Source organism: Salvelinus alpinus, chromosome 18 (genome assembly GCF_045679555.1).
Source record: "Salvelinus alpinus chromosome 18, SLU_Salpinus.1, whole genome shotgun sequence".
NCBI classification, from domain to species: Eukaryota; Metazoa; Chordata; class Actinopteri; order Salmoniformes; family Salmonidae; genus Salvelinus; species Salvelinus alpinus.
The window spans coordinates 3,156,844-3,178,399 of NC_092103.1; the positions used below are offsets into that span (position 1 = coordinate 3,156,844).

At 43.4% G+C, this 21,556-nt stretch overlaps 1 protein-coding gene across 1 annotated transcript in view; it reads right to left on the reverse strand.

Annotated features, from left to right (window-relative positions):
• Positions 1–21,556, reverse strand: part of LOC139544612 (regulator of G-protein signaling 3-like) — a 232,276-nt gene that overhangs the window by 146,393 nt on the left and 64,327 nt on the right. The window contains exon 14 of the mRNA XM_071351939.1: positions 4,763–4,874. Coding sequence (XP_071208040.1) covers positions 4,763–4,874 — 112 coding nt within the window. The remainder of the gene's footprint in view (positions 1–4,762; positions 4,875–21,556) is intronic.

Consider the following 21,556-nt stretch of genomic DNA (forward strand, 5'->3'; position numbering starts at 1 on the left):
TTTTCCCCCTCTAACCTTGATAACACCTTTGAGCAATGGGGAGAGTTGGGGATAAGTACCATAGGGGATTTATATATAGAAGGGACCTTTGCTTCCTTTGAGTTGCTGAGGGAAACTTATAATCTTCCCAGAAGTAACTTTTTCAGATACCTACAAATCAGAGACTATGTTAGAAAACACCTCCCAACATTTGGGAACGCTAAGCCTTCCATGTTTGACGGATGCATAAAAACATCCCCCACCTCAGACAAACTGATATCTCGTCTATATGATGCTTTTCAATCTGTTAGCACACCTTCTACAGATGCCATTAAGGCAAAATGGGAGGAAGAACTAGGGACTGACATTTCGGTGGCAGACTGGGAAGATAGCTTGGAGTATATCCACACCTGCTCCATTAACTCCAGACATAGTCTCATACAATTCAAGGTATTACACAGATTACACTATTCCAAAACCAAACTGCCTAGGATATTTCCTGATACATCCCCTATGTGTGATAAATGTCAGGCTGCACAGGGTACACTACTCCACTGCTTTGCCCTATGCTCTAGCTTGTATGGTTATTGGTGTGGAATTTTTTGGAGTTCTGGATACTTCAATTGACCCAGACCCGCTTCTGATAATCCTGGGAGTGTCTGATTCCCTAAACAGATTAACCAACCCCCAAAAACAACTCATCTCTTACAGTCTCATTTCGGCAAAAAAACTAATCTTGTTGTTTTGGAAAAGGAGGGAAGCGCCCACTACCAAAATATGACTCAGCGAATTGGCAAACACTGTACACTTAGAAAGAATTAGATATATACTGACCAATAAATTATCAACATTTGATCAAATCTGGCAACCTTTCCTCTCTTACTTGGCCCATTCGGCGCTGTGAATTTGTACTTTTTAACGCACTCTCAATTGTAATATTTTAATCCACCTTTGGGCAGCATGTGCTGGCACCGCCACCCGAGCAGTCGGGAGGGGAATAGGGGAAAGGGATAAAGGGGGGGAAGAAGTGGGGGAGGGATAAAGGGGAGGACATCTACCCTCTTTCTTTCTACCTGTTCCTGTTTTGTATGTCTTGTTTTGTAATATTTGTTTTGTCCCCAGAACTCTGGGTCTTTTTGTTTCTGTCTGCTCTTTTATGTTTAGATAAGAATTGTATACCTGTCTTTTATACCTATACACCATTCTTGTGTGTGTTCAATAAAAAAAAATTGAACGGGGGAAAAAAAGAAAGAAAAAAAAACTGTTAAATCCCTGTGGATTGATGAGGAATTGAAAAACTGTATGGTTGAAAGGGATGAGGCAAAATAAATGGCAAATAGGTCTGGCTGTACAACCAATTGGCAAACGTACTGCAAATTGAGAAATAATATGACTAAACTGAATAAAAAGAAGAAGAAACTACACTATTAAACAATGATAAATGACATAAAGAATGTGGGGCACCTTAAAAGACATTTTAGGCAAAAAGGCAAACTCCGCTCTATCATTCATTGAATCAGATGGCTCATTAATCACAAAACCCACTGATATTGCCAACTACTTTAATGATTTTTAGCTAATGTAGATTATATCTTCTTATGGCTTGGGGGCAGTATTTCGACATCTGGATGAGAAGCGTGCCCAAAGTAAACTGCCTGTTACTCAGGCCCAGTAGCTAGGATATGCATATAATTGGTAGATTTGGATAGAAAACACTCTAAAGTTACCAAAACTGTTAAGATAACATCTGTGAGTAAAACATAACTGATATGGCAGGCAAAAACCTAAGGAAAATCCATCCAGGAAGTGGGATTTTTTTATGTGGGTAGGTTTCAATTGAATGCCTATAGAGTATCTGTAACGGCTCTCGTCGAAAGGAGTGGACCAAAGCGCAGCGTGGAAAGTGTTCATGATATTTATTTTCAAAAAAACACTCAAACAAAATAACCAAAGTGAAACGAAAGCGCACAGTTCTGTAAAGCAAATAAACTATACAGAAAACAAGATCCCACAAAACCCAAACGGAAAATGACAACTTATATATGATCCCCAATCAGAGACAACGATAGACAGCTGCCTCTGATTGGGAACCACACTCGGCCAAAACAAAGAAATAGACAACATAGATTTTCCCACCCGAGTCACACCCTGACCTAACCAAACATAGAGAATAATAGGGATCTCTAAGGTCAGGGCGTGACAGTATCTAATGGGTTAGGACCCAGATTGCAGTTCCTATGGCTTCCACTAGATGTCAACAGTCTTTAGACATTGTTTCAGGCTTGTTTTCTGGAAAATGAAGAAGAATGAGACCCCTCTGTCAGTGGACTGTAGAATCATGCAGTGCTGGTTTGACCGAGTGCACAACCTTCGTTGTTTTTCCTTTCTATTTAATACGCTATTGTCCGGGTGATATAATATAGATTATTTAGACAATTGACAACTTGAGGATTAATTATAAACATCGTTTAACATGTTTCGACGAACTCTACCTAGTTCTATTAGGATGTATTCATCTGCATGTTTTGACCACCGTTGAGCCAGTGGATTACTGAACAAAACGCGCCAACATAACTGAGCTTTTAGGATATAAAGAGGGACTTTATCAAACAAAACAAACATTTATTGTGTAGCTGGTGACTGCAACCAGATGAAGATCTTCAAAGGTAAGTGATTCATTTTATCTGTCACGCCCTGACCGTAGAGATCCTTTTTATCTCTCTATTTTGGTTGGTCAGGGCGTGAGTTTGGGTGGGCATTCTATGTCTGGTGTTCTATGTTGTCTATTTCTTTGTGTTTGGCCGTGTGGTTCTCAATCAGAGGCAGCTGTCTATCGTTGTCTCTGATTGAGAACCATATTTAGGTAGCCTGTTTTCCCACTGAGTTGTGGGTGATTATTTTCTGTTTAGTGTTTTCGTCACCTTACAGAACTGTTCGTTTGTCGTGTTGTTGTTTTGTTAGAGTGTTCATATTTATTAAAATAACGTATTATGAATACTTACCACGCTGCACCTTGGTCCTCTTCTCCTTCTCCCGACGACGTTCGTTACATTATCGCTATTTCTGACTTTCGTGACTCCTCTACTTGGTTGGAAAATATTTGTATGCTTTTGTAAGCGGGGCGCTGTCCTCAGATAATCGCATGGTTTGCTTTCGCCGTAAAGCCTTTTTGAAATCTGACAAAGCGGCTGGATTAACAAGAAGTTCATCTTTAAGCCGATGTATAAAACTTGTATTTTTATGAATGTTTATTATGACTATTTCTGTATTTTGAATTTGGTGCTCTGCAATTTCACCGGATGTTGTCGAGGTGGGTCGCTAGCGGAACGCCTGCGCCAGAGAGGTTATCTAATTTAGGCATGACATACCAGCAACAAATGCTGACACTTCACATCCAAGTATATCTGACCAAATTATGAAAGACAAGCATTGTCATTTTGAATTCCAGAAAGTAAGTGTGGAAGAAGTGAAAACATTATTGTTGTCTATCAACAATAACAAGCCACCGGGGTCTGACAACTTGGATGGAACATTTTTGAGGATAATAGAGTACAATATTGCCACTCCTATCTGCCATATCTTCAATTTAAGCCTACTAGAAAGTGTGTGCCTTCAGGCCTGGAGGTAAGCAAAAGTTATTCCCCTCCCTAATGATACAAATTAACGACAGACTTTCATCACGCTTGTAGGGAAGGACAGTCAACAGTCAAGGACAGTCAACAAGCACAGCACTTACACAAATGACTGATGATTGGCTGAGAGAAATGTATGATAGAAAGATTGTTTTGTTAGCCTTCACTGCGGCTTTTGATATTATTGATCATATTCTGTTGCTGAAAAAATATATGTTTTATGGCTTTACACACCCTGCTATATTGTGGATGAAGAGTTACCTGTCTAACAGAACGCAGAGGTAGAATCAGGAATTCCCCAGGGCAGCTGTCTAGGCCCCGTACATTTTTCAAACTTTGGGTAAAGCCAGTGTGTCTATGTATGCGGATGACTCAACACTATACACGTCAGCTACCACAGCAACTGAAATGACTGCAAGTCATAAGTTAGTCCTAAATATTTCAAAAACTTAAAGCATTGTATTTGGGACAAATCATTCATTACACCCTAAACCTCAAAGTGGAGAAGAGACTGACTTCATCACTACTTGTATTTGTGAGAGATATTGACATGTTGAATGCACCAAGCTGTCTGTTTCAACTATTGGCACACAGCTCAGACACCCATGCATACCCCACAAGACATGTCACCAGAGGTCTCTTCACAGTCCCCAAGTCCAGAAAAGACTATGGGAAGCGCACAGTACTACATAGAGCCATGACTACATGGAACTCTATTCCACATCAAGTAACTCATGCAAGCAGTAAAATTAGATTTAAAAAACAGATAAAAATACACCTTATGGATCTCTATCTTACAGGGAGATTTCCTTGTAATTCACTGTTGCTGGCCTACACATGGTAGATGCTAAGGGTCAGATTTAGAGTAAGGTCCACGTCAAGGGTCAGCAACTAGTACCTCCTTCTCGTCTCAACTGTTTTTAGGAAATCCATCCTGTAGTCTCAGCATTGTCTGAGGTTGAGGGTTTGAGGGTAACTGTCAAGTCTATGATCGGTCAGGTCAACAAGGTCAAGGTTAGGCCTATGGGGTTTATGCATCGACCGTCAAAGCTGTCTTAGGGACAGGGGGGTTAAAGGGGTTCATGTTGGGGTCATGTCTGTTAGCACCAGGGCCAGCACTAAGGTTTCTGTTTAAGGGTTGAAACACTGACCGTCCTGTAGCCGTAGTTGTCTGAGAAATAGAGGGTTCTGTAGGACGTTACATCTCCCTGGTTCATCCTCTCTGGTCACCAACATCAGGTCTGTATAGATGAACACGGTCACCTACAGAGAGAGAGAGAGAGAAGAGAGAGAGAGAGAGAGAGAGAGAAAGATAGAGGGGAGACTGAGTTAAAATTGGCTGAGAATCTCATATCGCTAAATCTCGACATAACAGCACTATGCATATATTGCAAAAAAGTTGACATTGACCCAAAACACACTAGATGCTCTTTTGCCAAACACATACTCATAAGCACACACAAACTCACAAACACAAACATGCTTGCTTATCAAATCTAATTATATTATATTGGTTGCATACACATACTTAGCAGATGTTATTGCAGGTGTTGATAATGCTTGAGTTCCTAGCTCCAACAGTGCAGTAACATCTAACAATTAGGGCGAGTAATGTTGGAGTCTGGAGTGTATATACAGTTGAAGTCGGAAGTTTACATACACCTTAGCCAAATACATTTAAACTCAGTTTTTCACAATTCCTGACATTTAATCCGAGCTAAAATTCCCTGTCTTAGGTCAGTTAGGAACACTACCTTATTTTAAGAATGTGAAATGTCAGAATAATAGTAGAGAGAATGATTTATTTCAGCTTTAATTTTTTTCATCACATTCCCAGTGGGTCAGAAGTTTACATACAATCAATTAGTATTTGGTAGCATTGCCTTTTACATTTTTTTACTTGCGTCAAATGTTTCGGTTAGCCTTCTACAAGCTTCCCACAATAAGTTGGGGGAATTTTGGCCCATTCGTCCTGGCAGAGCTGGTGTAACTGAGTCAGAATTATAGGCCTCCTTGCTCGCACACGCTTTTTCAGTTCTGCCCACAAATTTTCTATAGGATTGAGGTCAGGGCTTTGTGATGGCCACTCCAATACCTTGACTTCGTTGTCCTTAAGCCATTTTGCCACAACTTTGGAAGTATGCTTGGGGTCATTGTCCATTTGGAAGACCTATTTGCGACCAAGCTTTAACTTCCTGACTGATGTCTTGAGATGTTGCTTCAATATATCCACATAATTTTCTTTCCTCATGATGCCATCTATTTTGTGAAGTGAAACAGTCCCTCCTGCAGCAAAGCACCCCCACAACATGATGCTGCCACCCCCGTGCCTCATGGTTGGGATGGTGTTCTTCGGCTTGCAAGCCTCCCCCTTTTTCCTCCAAACATAACGATGGTCATTATGGCCAAACAGTTCTATTTTTGTTTCATCAGACCAGAGGACATTTCTCCAAAAAGTACGATCTTTGTCCCCATGTGCAGTTGCAAAGTGTGGTCTGGATTTTATATGGCGGTTTTGGAGCAGTGGTTTCTTCCTTGCTGAGCGGCCTTTCACGTTATGTGGATATAGGATTCGTTTTACTCTGGATATGGATACTTTTGTACCTGTTTCCTCCAGCATCTTCACAAGGTCCTTTGCTGTTGTTCTGGGATTGATTTGCACTTTTCGCACCGAAGTACGTTCGTCTCTAGGAGACAGAACGTGTCTCCTTCCTGAGCGGTATGATGGTTGCGTGTTCCCATGGTGTTTATAATTGCGTACTATTGTTTGTACAGATGAACGTGGTACCTTCAGCTGTTTGGAAATTGCTCCCAAGGATGAACCAGACTTGTGGAGGTCTACAATTTTTTTTCTGAGGTCTTGGCTGATTTCTTTAGCTTTTCCCATGATGTCAAGCAAAGGGACACAGAGTTTGAAGGTAGACCTTGACATACATCCACAGGTACACCTCCAATTTCCTCAAATTATGTCAATTAGCCTATCAGAAGCTTCTAAAGCCATGACATCATTTTCTGGAATTTTCCAGGCTGTTTAAAGGCACAGTCAACTTAGTGTATGTAAACTTCTGACCCACTGGAATTGTGATCCTGTGAATTATAAGTGAAATAATCTGTCTGTAAACAATTGTTGGAAAAATTACAGTAGTTGAAAAAAGAGTTTTAATGACTCCAACCTAAGTGTATGTAAACTTCTGTCTTCAACTGTATATATATATATATACACTGCTCAAAAAAATGAAGGGAACACTAAAATAACACATCCTAGATCTGAATGAATGAAATATTCTTAATAAATACTTCTTTCTTTACATAGTTGAATGTTCTGACAACAAAATCACACAAAAATGATCAATGGAAATCAAATGTATCAACCCATGGAGGTCTGGATTTGGAGTCACACTCAAAATTAAAGTGGAAAACCACACTACAGGCTGATCCAACTTTGATGTAATGTCCTTAAAACAAGTCAAAATGAGGCTCAGTAGTGTGTGTGGCCTCCACGTGCCTGTATGACCTCCCTACAACGCCTGGGCATGCTCCTGATGAGGTGGCGGATGGTCTCCTGAGGGATCTCCTCCCAGACCTGGACTAAAGCATCCGCCAACTCCTGGACAGTCTGTGGTGCAACGTGGCGTTGGTGGATGGAGCGAGACATGATGTCCCAGATGTGCTCAATTGGATTCAGGTCTGGGGAACGGGCAGGCCAGTCCATAGCATCAATGCCTTCCTCTTGCAGGAACTGCTGACACACTCCAGCCACATGAGGTCTAGCATTGTCTTGCATTAGGAGGAACCCAGGGCCAACCGCACCAGCATATGGTCTCACAAGGGGTCTGAGGATCTCATCTCGGTACCTAATGGCAGTCAGGCTACCTCTGGCGAGCACATGGAGGGCTGTGCGGCCCCCCAAAGAAATGCCACCCCACACCATGACTGACCCACCGCCAAACCAGTCATGCTGGAGGATGTTGCAGGCAGCAGAACGTTCTCCACGGCGTCTCCAGACTCTGTCACGTCTGTCACATGTGCTCATGTGCTCAGTGTGAACCTGCTTTCATCTGTGAAGATGTTACGAATCCCTTTGGCCCGACAATCTAGGAGTGATGGTAATGGGACCCGTAACACAACTCATGCAAATTATTATCGTGACAACGTAACAGTGAGAACAAAAATAACCACAGACAACTTAATTACCGTCAAACACTAAATGTTTATTTATAAACACACGGTAAATGGGGGGAGCAGGAAAAGGGGCTGAGCGGGACCCAAGGAATGAAAGAATAATAATTCAAAACACCCCTAAGCTAGACTAGCCTACTTCACAAACAGCTAACTAACTAACCAAAAATACAGGGGGTGGTCCGCCCAGTTCTAACTAGTGTTTTTAACAATTGTTTAACTACGGGTAGTGTAGCCCAAGGGCAACTTGTCTGGTTACCCCCTTTTCCCACCATCAAACAAACACTCAAACACCATAACTAAAAACAATACTCACAGACGGGGACCAAGTGACATGTAGATGCAAAACACACAAGCGACCTACAGACAGAAGGCATTTACAAAAGAGATTGAGCTGGGGAGAAAACAACTGACAGGGGTTTTAAACCAAGGGAAAGGGACTGTGATTGGGTAAGGGAAAAGGAGCAGGTGTCTTCTGATTAGCGACTGATTGATGACTGATTGGGGAATGATGATGGTCACCTGAGAGTAGCGGAGAAGGAGAGAAAAGAAATACACACAGGATACATACAGAACACTTGTATCCGTAACAGAAGAGCACAGGGCGCCAGTGGCGAATTTGCCAATCTTGGTGTTCTCTGGCAAATGCCAAACGTCCTGCACGGTGTTGGGCTGTAAGCACAACTCCCACCTGTGGACGTCGGGCCCTCATACCACCCTCATGGAGTCTGTTTCTGACCGTTTGAGCAGACACATGCACATTTGTGGCCTGCTGGAGGTCATTTTGCAGGGCTCTGGCAGTGCTCCACCTGCTCCTCCTTGCACAAAGGCGGAGGTAGCGGTCCTGCTGCTGGGTTGTTGCCATCCTACGGCCTCCTCCACATCTCCTGATGTATTGGCCTGTCTCCTGGTAGCGCCTCCATGCTCTGGACACTACGCTGACAGACACAGCAAACCTTCTTGCCACAGCTCGCATTGATGTGCCATCCTGGATGAGCTGCACTACCTGAGCCACTTGTGTGGGTTGTAGACTCCGTCTCATGCTACCACTAGAGTGAAAGCACCGCCAGCATTCAAAAGTGACCAAAACATCAGCCAGGAAGCATAGGAACTGGGGAAGTGGTCTGTGGTCACCACCTGCAGAACCACTCCTTTATTGGGGGTGTCTTGCTAATTGCCTATAATTTCCACCTTTTGTCTATTCCATTTGCACAACAGCATGTGAAATTTATTGTCAATCAGTGTTGCTTCCTAAGTGGACAGTTTGATTTCACAGAAGTGTGATTGACTTGGAGTTACATTGTGTTGTTTAAGTGTTCCCTTTATTTTTTTGAGCAGTGTATATATATGTATATTCAATATACATATAAACATATACATATATATACATATAAAGTATATACAGTACCAGTCAAAAGTTTGGACACACCTACTCATTCAAGGGTTTTTCTTTATTTTACTATTTTACACATTGTAGAATAATAGTGAAGACAACAAAACTATGAAGTAACACATATGGAATCATGCAGTAACCAAAAGATTGTTAAACAAATCAAAATATATTTTATATTTGAGACTCTTCAAAGTAGCCACCCTTTGCCTTGATGACAGCTTTGCACACTCTTGGAATTCTCTCAACCAGCATCATGAAGAATGCTTTTCCAAGAGTCTTGAAGGAGTTCCCACATATGCTAAGCACTTGTTGGCTGGATTTCCTTCACTCTGCGGTCCAACTCATCCCAAACCATCTCAATTGGGTTGAGGTTGGGTGATTGTGGAGAACAGGCAATCTGATGCAGCACTCCATCACTCTCTTTCTTGGTCAAATAGCGCTTACACAGCCTGGAGGTGTGTTGGGTCATTAGAGACCTTAGTGCTGCCTTTGACACCATCGATCACCACATTCTTTTGGAGAGACTGGAAACCCAAATTGGTCTACACGGACAAGTTCTGGCCTGGTTTAGATCTTACCTGTCGGAAAGATATCAGTTTGTCTCTGTGAATGGTCTGTCCTCTGACAAATCAACTGTACATTTCGGTGTTCCTCAAGGTTCCGTTTTAGGACCACTATTGTTTTCACTATATATTTTACCTCTTGGGGATGTTATTCGAAAACATAATGTTAACTTTCACTGCTATGCGGATGACACACAGCTGTACATTTCAATGAAACATGGTGAAGCCCCAAAATTGCCCTCGCTAGAAGCCTGTGTTTCAGACATAAGGAAGTGGATGGCTGCAAACTTTCTACTTTTAAACTCGGACAAAACAGAGATGCTTGTTCTAGGTCCCAAGAAACAAAGAGATCTTCTGTTAAATCTGACAATTCATCTTGATGGTTGTAAAGTTGTCTCAAGTAAAACTGTGAAGGACCTCGGCGTTACTCTTGACCCTGATCTCTCTTTTGACGAACATATCAAGACTGTTTCAAGGACAGCTTTTTTCCATCTACGTAACATTGCAAAAATCAGAAATTTTCTGTCCAAAAATTATGCAGAAAAATTAATCCATGCATTTGTTACTTCTAGGTTAGACTACTGCAATGCTCTACTTTCCGGCTACCCGGATAAAGCACTAAATAAACTTCAGTTAGTGCTAAATACGGCTGCTAGAATCCTGACTAGAACCAAGAAATTTGATCATATTACTCCAGTGCTAGCTTCCCTACACTGGCTTCCTGTTAAGGCAAGGGCTGATTTCAAGGTTTTACTGTTAACCTATAAAGCGTTACATGGGCTTGCTCCTACCTATCTTTCCGAGTTGGTCCTGCCGTACATACCAATACGTACGCTACGGTCACAAGACGCAGGCCTCCTAATTGTCCCTAGAATTTCTAAGCAAACAGCGGGAGGCAGGGATTTCTCCTATAGATCTCCATTTTTATGGAACAGTCTGCCTACCCATGTGAGAGACGCAGACTCGGTCTCAACCTTTAAGTCTTTACTGAAGACTTATCTCTTCAGTAGGTCATATGATTGAGTGTAGTCTGGCCCAGGAGTGTGAAGGTGAACGGAAAGGCTCTGGAGCAAAGAACCGCCCTTGCTGTCTCTGCCAGGCCGGTTCCCCTCTCTCCATTGGGATTCTCTGCCTCTAACCCTGTTACAGGGGCTGAGTCACTGGCTTGCTGGTGCTCTTTCATGCCGTCCCTAGGAGGGGTGCGTCACTTGAGTGGGTTGAGTTACTGACGTGATCTTCCTGTCTGGGTTGGTGCCCCCCCTTGGTTTGTGCTGTGGTGGAGACCTTTGTGGGCTATACTCGGCCTTGTCTCAGGATTGTAAGTTGGTGGTTGAGGATATCCCTCTAGTGGTGCGGGGGCTGTGCTTTGGCAAAGTGGGTGGGGTTATATCCTTCCTGTTTGGCTCTGTCCGGGGGTTTCTTCGGATGGGGCCATAGTGTCTCCTGACCGCTCCTGTCTCAGCCTCCAGTATTTATGCTGCAGTAGTTTATGTGTCGGGGGGCTAGGGTCAGTTGGTTACCTGGAGTACTTCTCCTGTCTTATCCAGTGTCCTGTGTGAATTTAAGTATGCTCTCTCTAATTCTCTCGTTCTCTCTTTCTCTCTGAGAACCTGAGCCCTAGGACCATACGTCAGGACTACCGGGCATGATGACACCTTGCTGTCCCCAGTCCGCCTGGCCTTGCTGCTATTCCAGTTTCAACTGTTCTGCCTGCGGTTACGGAACCCCTACCTGTCCCAGACCTGCTGTTTTCAACTCTTAATGATCGGCTATGAAAAGCCAACTGAGATTTATTCCTGATTATTATTTGACCATGCTTGTCATTTATGAACATTTTGAAAATCTTGGCTCTCTCTAATTTTCTCCTTCTCTCTTTCTTTCTCTCGGAGGACCTGAGCCCTAGGACCATACGTCGGGACTACCGGCCGTGGTGACTCCTTGCTGTCCCCAGTCCGCCTGGCCTTGCTGCTATTCCAGTTTCAACTGTTCTGCCTGCGGTTATGGAACCCCTACCTGTCCCAGACCTGCTGTTTTCAACTCTTAATGATCGGCTATGAAAAGCCAACTGAGATTTATTCCTGATTATTATTTGACCATGCTTGTCATTTATGAACATTTTGAAAATCTTGGCTCTCTCTAATTTTCTCCTTCTCTCTTTCTTTCTCTCGGAGGACCTGGGCCCTAGGACCATGCGTCGGGACTGCCGCCCGTGGTGACTCCTTGCTGTCCCCAGTCCGCCTGGCCTTGCTGCTATTCCAGTTTCAGCTGTTCTGCCTGCGGTTATGGAACCGCCACCTGTCCCAGACCTGTTGTTTTTCAACTCTTGATGATCGGCTATGAAAAGCCAACTGAAAATTATTCATGATTATTATTTGACCATGCTTGTCACTTATGAACATTTTTGAACATCTTGGCATAGTTCTGTTATAATCTCCACCCGGCACAGCCAGAAGAGGACTGGCCACCCCTCATAGCCTGGTTCCTCTCTAGGTTTCTTCCTAGGTTTTGGCCTTTCTAGGGAGTTTTTCCTAGCCACCGTGCTTCTACACCTGCATTACTAGCTGTTTGGGGTTTTAGGCTGGGTGTCTGTACAGCACTTCGAGATATTAGCTGATGTACGAAGGGCTATATAAAATAAAATTGATTGATTGATTGATTGTCTTGTTGAAAAACAAATGACAGTCCCAATAAGCAAAAACCAGATGGGATGGCGTATCGCTGCAGAATACTGTGGTAACCATGCTGGTTAAGTCTGCCTTGAATTCTAAATAAATCACATACAGCGTCACCAGCAAAGCACTCCCACACCATCACACCTCCTCCTCCATGCTTCAAGGTGGGAAACACACATGCAAAAATCATCCGTTCACCTACTCTGCATCTCACAAAGACACGGTGGTTGGAACCAAAAATCTCAAAGTTGGACTCATGAGACCAAAGGACAGATTTCCACTGGTCTAATGTCCATTGCTCATGTTTCTTGGCCCAAGCAAGTCTCTTCTTGTTATTGGTGTCCTTTAGTAGTGGTTTCTTTGCAGAAATTTGATCATGAAGGTCTGATTCATGCAGTCTCCTCTGAACAGTTGATGTTGAGATGTGTCTCTTACTTGAATTCTGTGAAGCATTTATTTGGGCTGCAATCTGAGGCTTTTTTTTTTGCTACTGCACTTGAAGCAACTTTCAAAGTTCTTGAAATATTCAGGATTGACTGACCTTCATGTCTTAAAGTAATGATGTACTGTCATTTGTCTTTGCTTAATTGAGCTGTTCTTGCCATAATATGGACTTGATCTTTTACCAAATAGGGCAATCTACTGTATACCACCCCTACCTTGTCACAACACAACTGATATGCTGAAACACATTAAGAAGGAAAAAAATTCCACAAATTAACTTTTAACAAGGCACACCTGTTAATTGAAATGCATTCCAGGTGACTACCTCATTAAACTGTTTGAGAGAATGCCAAGAGTGTGCAAAGCTGTCATCAAGGCAAAGGGTGGCTACTTTAAATAATCTAAAATCTAAAATATGTTTGTTCAACACTGTGTGTGTGATGGGATGTATAGATACTATGGACAGTATATGGATAGAATATGTAGTACATCTGAAGAATTGTACAATAGTTAAATAGGATAGGCCTTGACTTGAATACTTTATATACATATGAAGTGGGTTAAACAGTGTGTAAACATTATTAAAGTGACCAGTGTTCCATGGTTGAGTAACCGAGTGGTAGCCAGCTAGTGACAGTGACTAAGTTCAGGGCAGGGTACTGGGCGGAGGCCGGCTAGTGTTGCCTGTTTAACGGTCTAATGGCCTTGAGATTGAAAAACTGTTTCTATCTCTCGGGCCCAGCTTTGATGCACATGTACTGACTTCGCCTTCTGGATGGTAACAGGGTGTGAACAGGCCGTGGCTTGGGTGGCTGAGTTCCTTGATGATCTTCTTGGCCTTCCTGTGACACTGGGTGCTGTAGATGTCCTTGGAGGGCAGACAGTTTGCCCCCGGTGATGAGATGGGCAGACTGCACCAACCTCTGGAGAGCCCTATGGTTGTGGACGGTGCAGTTGCTGTATCAGGCAGTGATACAGCCCGACAGGTTGCTCTCAATGATGCATCTGTAAAAGTTTGTGAGGGGCTTAGGGGCCACGCTGGATTTCTTTAGGCTCCTGAGGTTGAAGAGGCGCTGTTGCTTTTTTTTCATCACACTGTCTACATTAGTGGACTATTTCAGATTGTCAGTTATGTATATGCCAAAGAACTTTAAGCTTTTTTCACCTTCTCCACTGCAGCCATGTCGATGTGGATGGGGGCGTGCTCTCTCTGCTGTCTCTTGAAGTCCACGATCAGTTACTTTGTTTTGTTGTTGTTGAAAGAGAGGTTATTTTCCTGGCACCACTCCACACCCTCACCTCCTCCTTGTAGGCTGTCTCGTCGTCGTTGGTAATCAGGCTCAGGTGGTGAAATGGTTTGATAACTTGATGATTGAGTTGGAGACGTGTGTGGCCACGCAGTAATGGGTGAACAGGGAGTACAGGATGAGGCTGAGCACATATCCTTTTGGGGCCCCTGTGTTAAGTATCAGCATAGTGGAGGTATTATTGTCTACCTTCACCACCTGGGGGCGGACCATCAGGAAGTCCAGGATCCATTTGCACAGGGCAGGGTTCAGACCCAGGGCCCTGAGGTTAGTGATGAGCTTGGAGGGTACTATGGTGTTGAAGGCTGAGCTGTAGTCAATGAACACTATTCTTACATAAATATTCCTCTTGTCCAGATGGTAAAGGCAGTGTGCAGTGCGATGGCGATTTCATCATCCCTGAATCTATTGGGGTGGTATTCAAATTGCAGTGGGTCTAGGGTGTCGGTTAAGTTGCAGGTGATTTGATCCTTAACTAGCCTCTCAAAACACTTCATGATGACAGAAGTGAGTGCTACGCAGCGATAGTAATACCTTCACTTTCTTGGGTACAGGAACAATGGTGGACATCTTGAAGCAAGTTGGGACAACAGACTGGGATAGGGAGAGATTTAATATGTCCCTAAACATAACGTCTGGGTCGGCAGCCTTGCCAGGGTTAACACGCTTAAATGTCTTACTCACGTCGGCCACAAAGAATGAGATCTCACAGTCCACGGGAGTGGTGGTGGCCCGCGTCAGCGGCATCGTGTTTTCCTCGAAGCGGGCGAATAAAGTGTTTAGCTTGTCCAGGAGCAAGACGTCAGTGTTAGCAACGTGGCTGGTTTTCCTTTTATAATCTGTGATTGTCTGGAGTCCCTGCCACATACGCCTCATGTCTGAGCCGTTGAACTGGGACTCCACTTTTTCTCTGTACTGACATTTTGCCTTACCAACGGCATAACTGGACTATTTGTACTAAACCATATTCCCAGTCACCATGCTGTGGTTAAATACAGTGGTTCATGAATGCTGCCATCTATTCACAGTTTTGGGTTTGGATAGGTTTTAATCATCACAGTGGGAACAACATCCCCTATACACTTTCTGATAAACTCACTCACCATGTCAGTGTATAAGTCAATGTTATTGTCAGAGGCAACCCGGAACATATCCCAGTCCAAGTGAATAAAGCATGGATTCCGATTGGTCAGACCAGTGTTGAACAGTCCTTACCACAGGTACTTTCTGTTTGATTTTCTATCTATAGGAAGGGAGGAGCAGGATGGAGGCGTGATCTGATTTGCCAAAGGGAGGGTGGGGGAGGGTCTTGTAGCCATCCTGGAATGGAGAGTAGCAAGGGTGGAGAGTTTTCGATGCGTGAATGGCGCAGACAATGTGTTGATAAAACTTTGGTAGCGTTCTTCTAAGATTTACTTTAATAAAGTCTCCAGCTACAATAAATGTGGCCTTAGGATATGCGGTTTCCAGTTTGCACAAAGTCCAGTGTAGTTCCTTGAGAGCTTTTGTGGTATCGGCTTGAGGGGGAATATACACGGCTGTGACGATGACCAAATAGAATTCTCTCGGGAGATAATACGGTCGGCATTTGATTGTGAGGTATTCTAGGTCAGATGAACAAAAGGACTTGAGTTCCTGTATGTTACCACAATCAGACCATGAGTAGTTAATCATGAAACATACACCTCCGCCTTTCTTTTTCCCAGAGAGTCCTTTATTCCGGTCTGCCGAATGTACTGAAAACACAGCTTGCTGTGGGACAGTATAGAGTACAGGGACAGTATAGAGAGCCATGATTCCGTGAAACCGAGTATGTTACAGTCCCTGATGTCTCTCTGGAAGGAGGTCCTCGCCCTGAGCTCATCTACTTTATTGTCCAGGGACTGAACATTACCAAGTAATACACTCGGAAGTGGTGGATGGTATGCACAACTCCTGAGTCGGACTGAAAGTCCACTCCGAAAACCTCTTCTCCACCGGCAGCGTCTTGGAGCAGTCTCTGGGATAAGTGGAATTGCCTTGTGGGGTATGAACAAAAAGTACAATTTAGGAATATAGTATTTCTGGGAGAAATGGTGGTGAGTTACCGCTACTCTAATATCCAAAAGTTATTTTCGGCTGTATGTAATAGTGTAACAGACGTTCTGAGCTAATAATGTAGGAAATAACACATAAAAAACAAAATACTGCCAAGTTGCTTAGGATCCAGAAACAGAATGGCCATGTCTATCGGCTCCATCTTTTCATTGCCAACTGCCCTTCTATGTCAATTATGACATTTCTCATAATCATCGAAATTGGACACACTTCCCAATCAAAATAATCTTGATATTCCTTTAAATGTTTGAGATGATAATCTTGATAGTATTTTAAAATATTTGATAGATGATCATTTTGATAGTCTTTTAAGATGTTTGAAAGCTGATCATCTTGATTGTCTTTAAAATGTTTGATAGATGAGAATCTTGATAGTTTTTAAAAATGTTTGATAGATGATAATCTCAATCGTTTTTTTAAATGTTTGACAGATGATAATCACAATAGTTTTTTTAAATGTTTGATAGATGGTAATCTCGATAGTTGTCACCCTGCAATGTCAGAGTAGTTGTGTATCTAGTGTCATGGACAGAGCATCACACACATACTGACACATACACACATACAAACACACAAACACACAGACACACACACACACACACACATTCACAGCCCCTCTCGCCTCTTCAAAGTGCCTTCAGAAAAGTGTTAAACTGCAACCTTCTATGCAACAGGAAGTGTAGTTCACACAGGAAGACAGATCACCATGGTCTATAGAGAAACATTGCTTCAACTTCCAAAGCCCCCCTAATGATTACATTTGCATGTTGTGTGAATGCATGACTAAACAAAACCCTAGCTAGTCTAACTTATTAATGAGTTTTCTTAGTATTCTTCTGACCCACTAAAGAAAAAACCTTGCTAACATAGAGAAATATGAAGGTACAGACACCAGTCCACAACAGCTTGCGGTGTAAGCATTGTAAGCACTTTGATTGACTGACTAATGAAACAAACTGGCAGTCACCCTCCCTAAAGACCTATTATGGCTGGTACATGTTTGAAGGGTAGGGGGCTGTGAAAGGTGAGGGTAAAGGAGTGGGAGGCTTGCGTGTGAGAGAAGAGAAGGGTACACACACTGCCTTCCTAAACTGCCTTCCTTCCTGGCCCTAATGTGTGTGTGTTTTGGGTTGTGCTGTGTTGGGGGTGTGGGGGGGGTATTTTGGCAGAGGGACTTCTCTGTCTCCTGCGTGTCAGTGGATGGTCCAAACAATGAGACAGGCAGGAGAGAGAACGCCTGTTGTTAAGCCTAAACAGACTGGGTTACCCCTCCACTAGCCCTCTATGACCTATTGTAATGTGCTAGGTCTCAATGGTGACTGGACGGGTCCTTTGCACTGGAGTTGCTATTAGATGTGTGTGTCGGTTAGTTTTTCAGCATAGTATGTGTATCAGTGAAACTTCACTACACAGGACCGGACCAACACCATATACTCGCCGTTGCCGATGTGAGTAAGACCTTTAAACAGGTCAACATTCACAAGGCCGCAGGGCCAGAGGGATTACCAGGACGTGTACACCGAGCATGCGCTGACCAACTGTCTTCACTGACATTTTCAACCTGTCCCTGGCCGAGTCTGTAATACCTAATGTCAAGCAGACCACCATAGTCCCTGTGCCCAAGAACACCAATGTAACCTGCCTAAATGACTACCAACATGTAGCACTCACGTCTGTAGCCATGAAGTGCTTTGAAAGGCTGGTCATGGTTCACATCAACACCATCATCCCAGACACCCTAGACCCACTCCAGTTTGCATACTGCCCCAACAGATCCGCAATCTCTATTGCACTCAACACTGCCCTTTCCCACCTGGACAAAAGGAACACCTATGTGAGAATGCTATTCATTGACTACAACTCAGCGTTCAACACCAATCGGTGTCTCATCCACGGGACGGTTGAGCTAACGTAGGCTAATGCGATTAGCATGAGGTTGTAAGTAACAAGAACATTTCCCAGGACATAGACATATCTTATATTGTCAGAAAGCTTAAATTCTTGTTAATCTAACTGCACTGTCCAATTTACAGTAGCTATTACAGTGAAAGAATTCCATGTGTTTGAGGAGAGTGCACAATTTTGAACATGGAAAGTTATTAAGAAACAAATTAGGCACATTTGGGCAGTCTTGATACAACATTTTGAACAGAAATATAATGGTTCATTGGATCAGTCTAAAACTTCGCAAATACACTGTTGCCAAAATCTAAATTGCGCCTGGGCTGAAATAATACATTATGGCCTTTCTCTTGCATTTCAAAATTATGGTACAAAAAAAATATAAACGAACGGTTGGTTATTTCTTTGTATTATCTTTTACCAGATCTATTACGTTATATTCTCCGACATTCCTTTTACATTTCCACAAACTTCAAAGTGTTTCCTTTCAAATGGTACCATGAATATGCATATCCTTGCTTCAGGGCCGGAGCTACAGGCAGTTAGATTTGGGTATGTCATTTTAGGTGAAAATTTGTTTTTAAAAAGGGACGGATCCTTAATTAAAGCTCATCACTAAGCTAAGGACCCTGGGACTAAACACCTCCCTCTGCGTCTGGACCCTGGACTTCCTGACGGGCCACCCCCAGGTGGTAAGGGTAGGCAACAACAAATCTGCCACGCTGATCCTCAACACAGGGGCCCCTCAGGGGTGTGTTCTTAGTCCCCTTCTGTTCACCCATAACTGCGTGGTCAAGCACGACTCCAACACCATCATTAAGTTTGCTGACGACACAATGGTGGTAGGCCTGCTCACCGACAACGATGAGACAGCCTATAGGGATGAGGTCAGAGACCTGGAAATGTGGTGTCAGGATAACAACCTCTCCCTCCACGTGATCAAGACAAAGGAGATATTCATGGACTACAGGAAAAGGAGTGCCGAGCACACCCCCATTCTCAACGACGGGGCTGTAGTGGAGCAGGTTGAGAGCTTCAAGTTCCTTGGTGTCCACATCACCAACAAACTATCACGCTCCAAACACACCAAGACAGTCGTGAAGAGGGCACAACAACTCCTATTCCCCCTCAGGAGACTGAAAATATTTGGCATGGGTCCTCAAAAGTTCTACAACTGCACCATCGAGAGCATCCTAACTGGTTGCATCACCACCTGGTATGGCAACTGCTTTGCCTCCGACCGCAAGGCACTACAGAGGGTAATGCGTACAGCCCAGTACATCACAGGGGCAAAGCTTCCTGCCATCCAGGACCTCTATACCAGGCAGTCTCAGAGGAAGGCCCTAGAATTGCCAAAGACACGCTAGTCATTGACTGTTCTCTCTGCTCCCACACGGCAAGCGGTACCGGAGCCAAGTCTAGGACCAAAAGGCTTTGTAAAAGCTTCTACCCCCAAGCCATAATACTGCTAAACAGCTAATCAAATGGCTACCCAGACTATATCAATTGACCCCCCCTTTTTTTACGCTGCTGATACTGTTTATTACCTATTATCTATGCGTAGTCACTTACCTCTACCTACATGTACATATTACCTTAAATACCTGTACTCCCTCAGATTGACTTGGTACTGGTACCCCCTGTATATAGCCTCGTTACTGTTATTGTATTGTTGCTCTTTTATTGTTTCTTTTATTGTTTACTTTAGTTTACTTTAGTTAATTTAGTAAATATTTTTCTTAACTCTTATTTTTCTTAAAACTCCATTGCTGGTTAAGGGCTTGTACGTAAGCATTTCACTGCGCATGTGACAAATTTGATATGATTTGAATATACTTTGTGCAATTCTGTTTGCGATAAATAATTCTATGTATCCAAATACTTTATGTGCATGTGTGTGTGTGTGTGTGTGTGTGTGTGTGTGTGTGTGTGTGTGTGTGTGTGTGTGTGTGTGTGTGTGTGTGTGTGTGTGTGTGTGTGTGTGTGTTGTGTGTTTGTGTGTTTGTGTGCGTGCGTGCGTGCGTGCGTGCGTGTGTGTGTGTGTTCATGTCAGTGGTAAGTATTTCCCTGTTTCTCTTAACAGAAGGCACAACACAAACTGTTAAAGGTCAGGCCTCACATTAGTGTTAAACAAACAACACACTCAGTAAACCACCTCTGGGCAACACCAAGGAAGCTACAGCAAAGGTCTTGCATAACATGCATCAACACAGTACAGCAAACAGTGTGTGTAGGCTATGTGTGGGCGGGGCATGTGTTTTTTTGTGTGAATGTGGTTTCTATGCAGATTGAGAGGATGCTGAGGGTCTTGCTGTTGTGGTCTGTTGGTCTGTCTGTCTGTCTGTCTATGTGGGGGTGGAGTATGGTTGGTGCAGCGATATCAGTAAGCTTATCTCTATACTCGCTATCTTCAGAAAAGCACTCAACCACTATTGCGTGTGTGTGTGTGTGTGTGTGTGTGTGTGTGTGTGTGTGTGTGTGTGTGTGTGTGTGTGTGTGTGTGTGTGTGTGTGTGTGTGTGTGTGTGTGTGTGTGTGTGTGTGTGTGTGTGTGTGTGTGTGTGTGTGTGTGTGTGTGTGTGTGTGTGTGTGTGTGTAGGAGTTTGATGTGCACCCAGGATAGTACGGCCAGGCTTGCAACACTAAGATAAAATCTGTAATAACACAGATTTCTAATTAAAACAGTACCAATCTTCAGAGATGTCTGGCCCCAAACTGATTATCTACAAACATGGACTGTTAAATATTTGTCTTCTTTTATCAAGTCCCAGCCAGGGGCCACAAATACCATGCAGCTCCGATGCTCTCCTCTGAAACACAGTGAGGATCTGAAAAGCTCATTTGACACAATGAATGTGAAAAAAACAGTGTAGAATTGGAACAGAAAAGGCAATTTTTCACAGTACGTATGCAGTATTGTCCATTTTTATCTGCAGTAGACACACACACACACACACACACACACACACACACACACACACAAACACACACACACACACACACACACACACACACACACACACACGCACACACACAGCTACATGACAAAAACGTTTCAATAATATGAACACAGTTGAAACCAACAGAGCAGGTGATAGAGGGATATTCTAACATCCAGTCCTCCACACAGCCCCCTCTCCCTCCCTCTCTCTTTCCCTCCTCTCATGTCTGCTATCAATCATTTAGACATGTCCACAGACCTGAACCCCTCAGGGAGGAAGAGAATGTCAAGAAGACTCAAGTCAACAAGGTCACAGTTGTTTTTTAAGCCCACCCCTCAACAAACAAAAAATTCACAGCTGATCTCTTTTGTCTTCTCAGGGAGGTGAGAGAGGGATAGATAGGGAGGTCATCCAGAATCAACTTGTCAGGATGTATGTTTGTGCGTG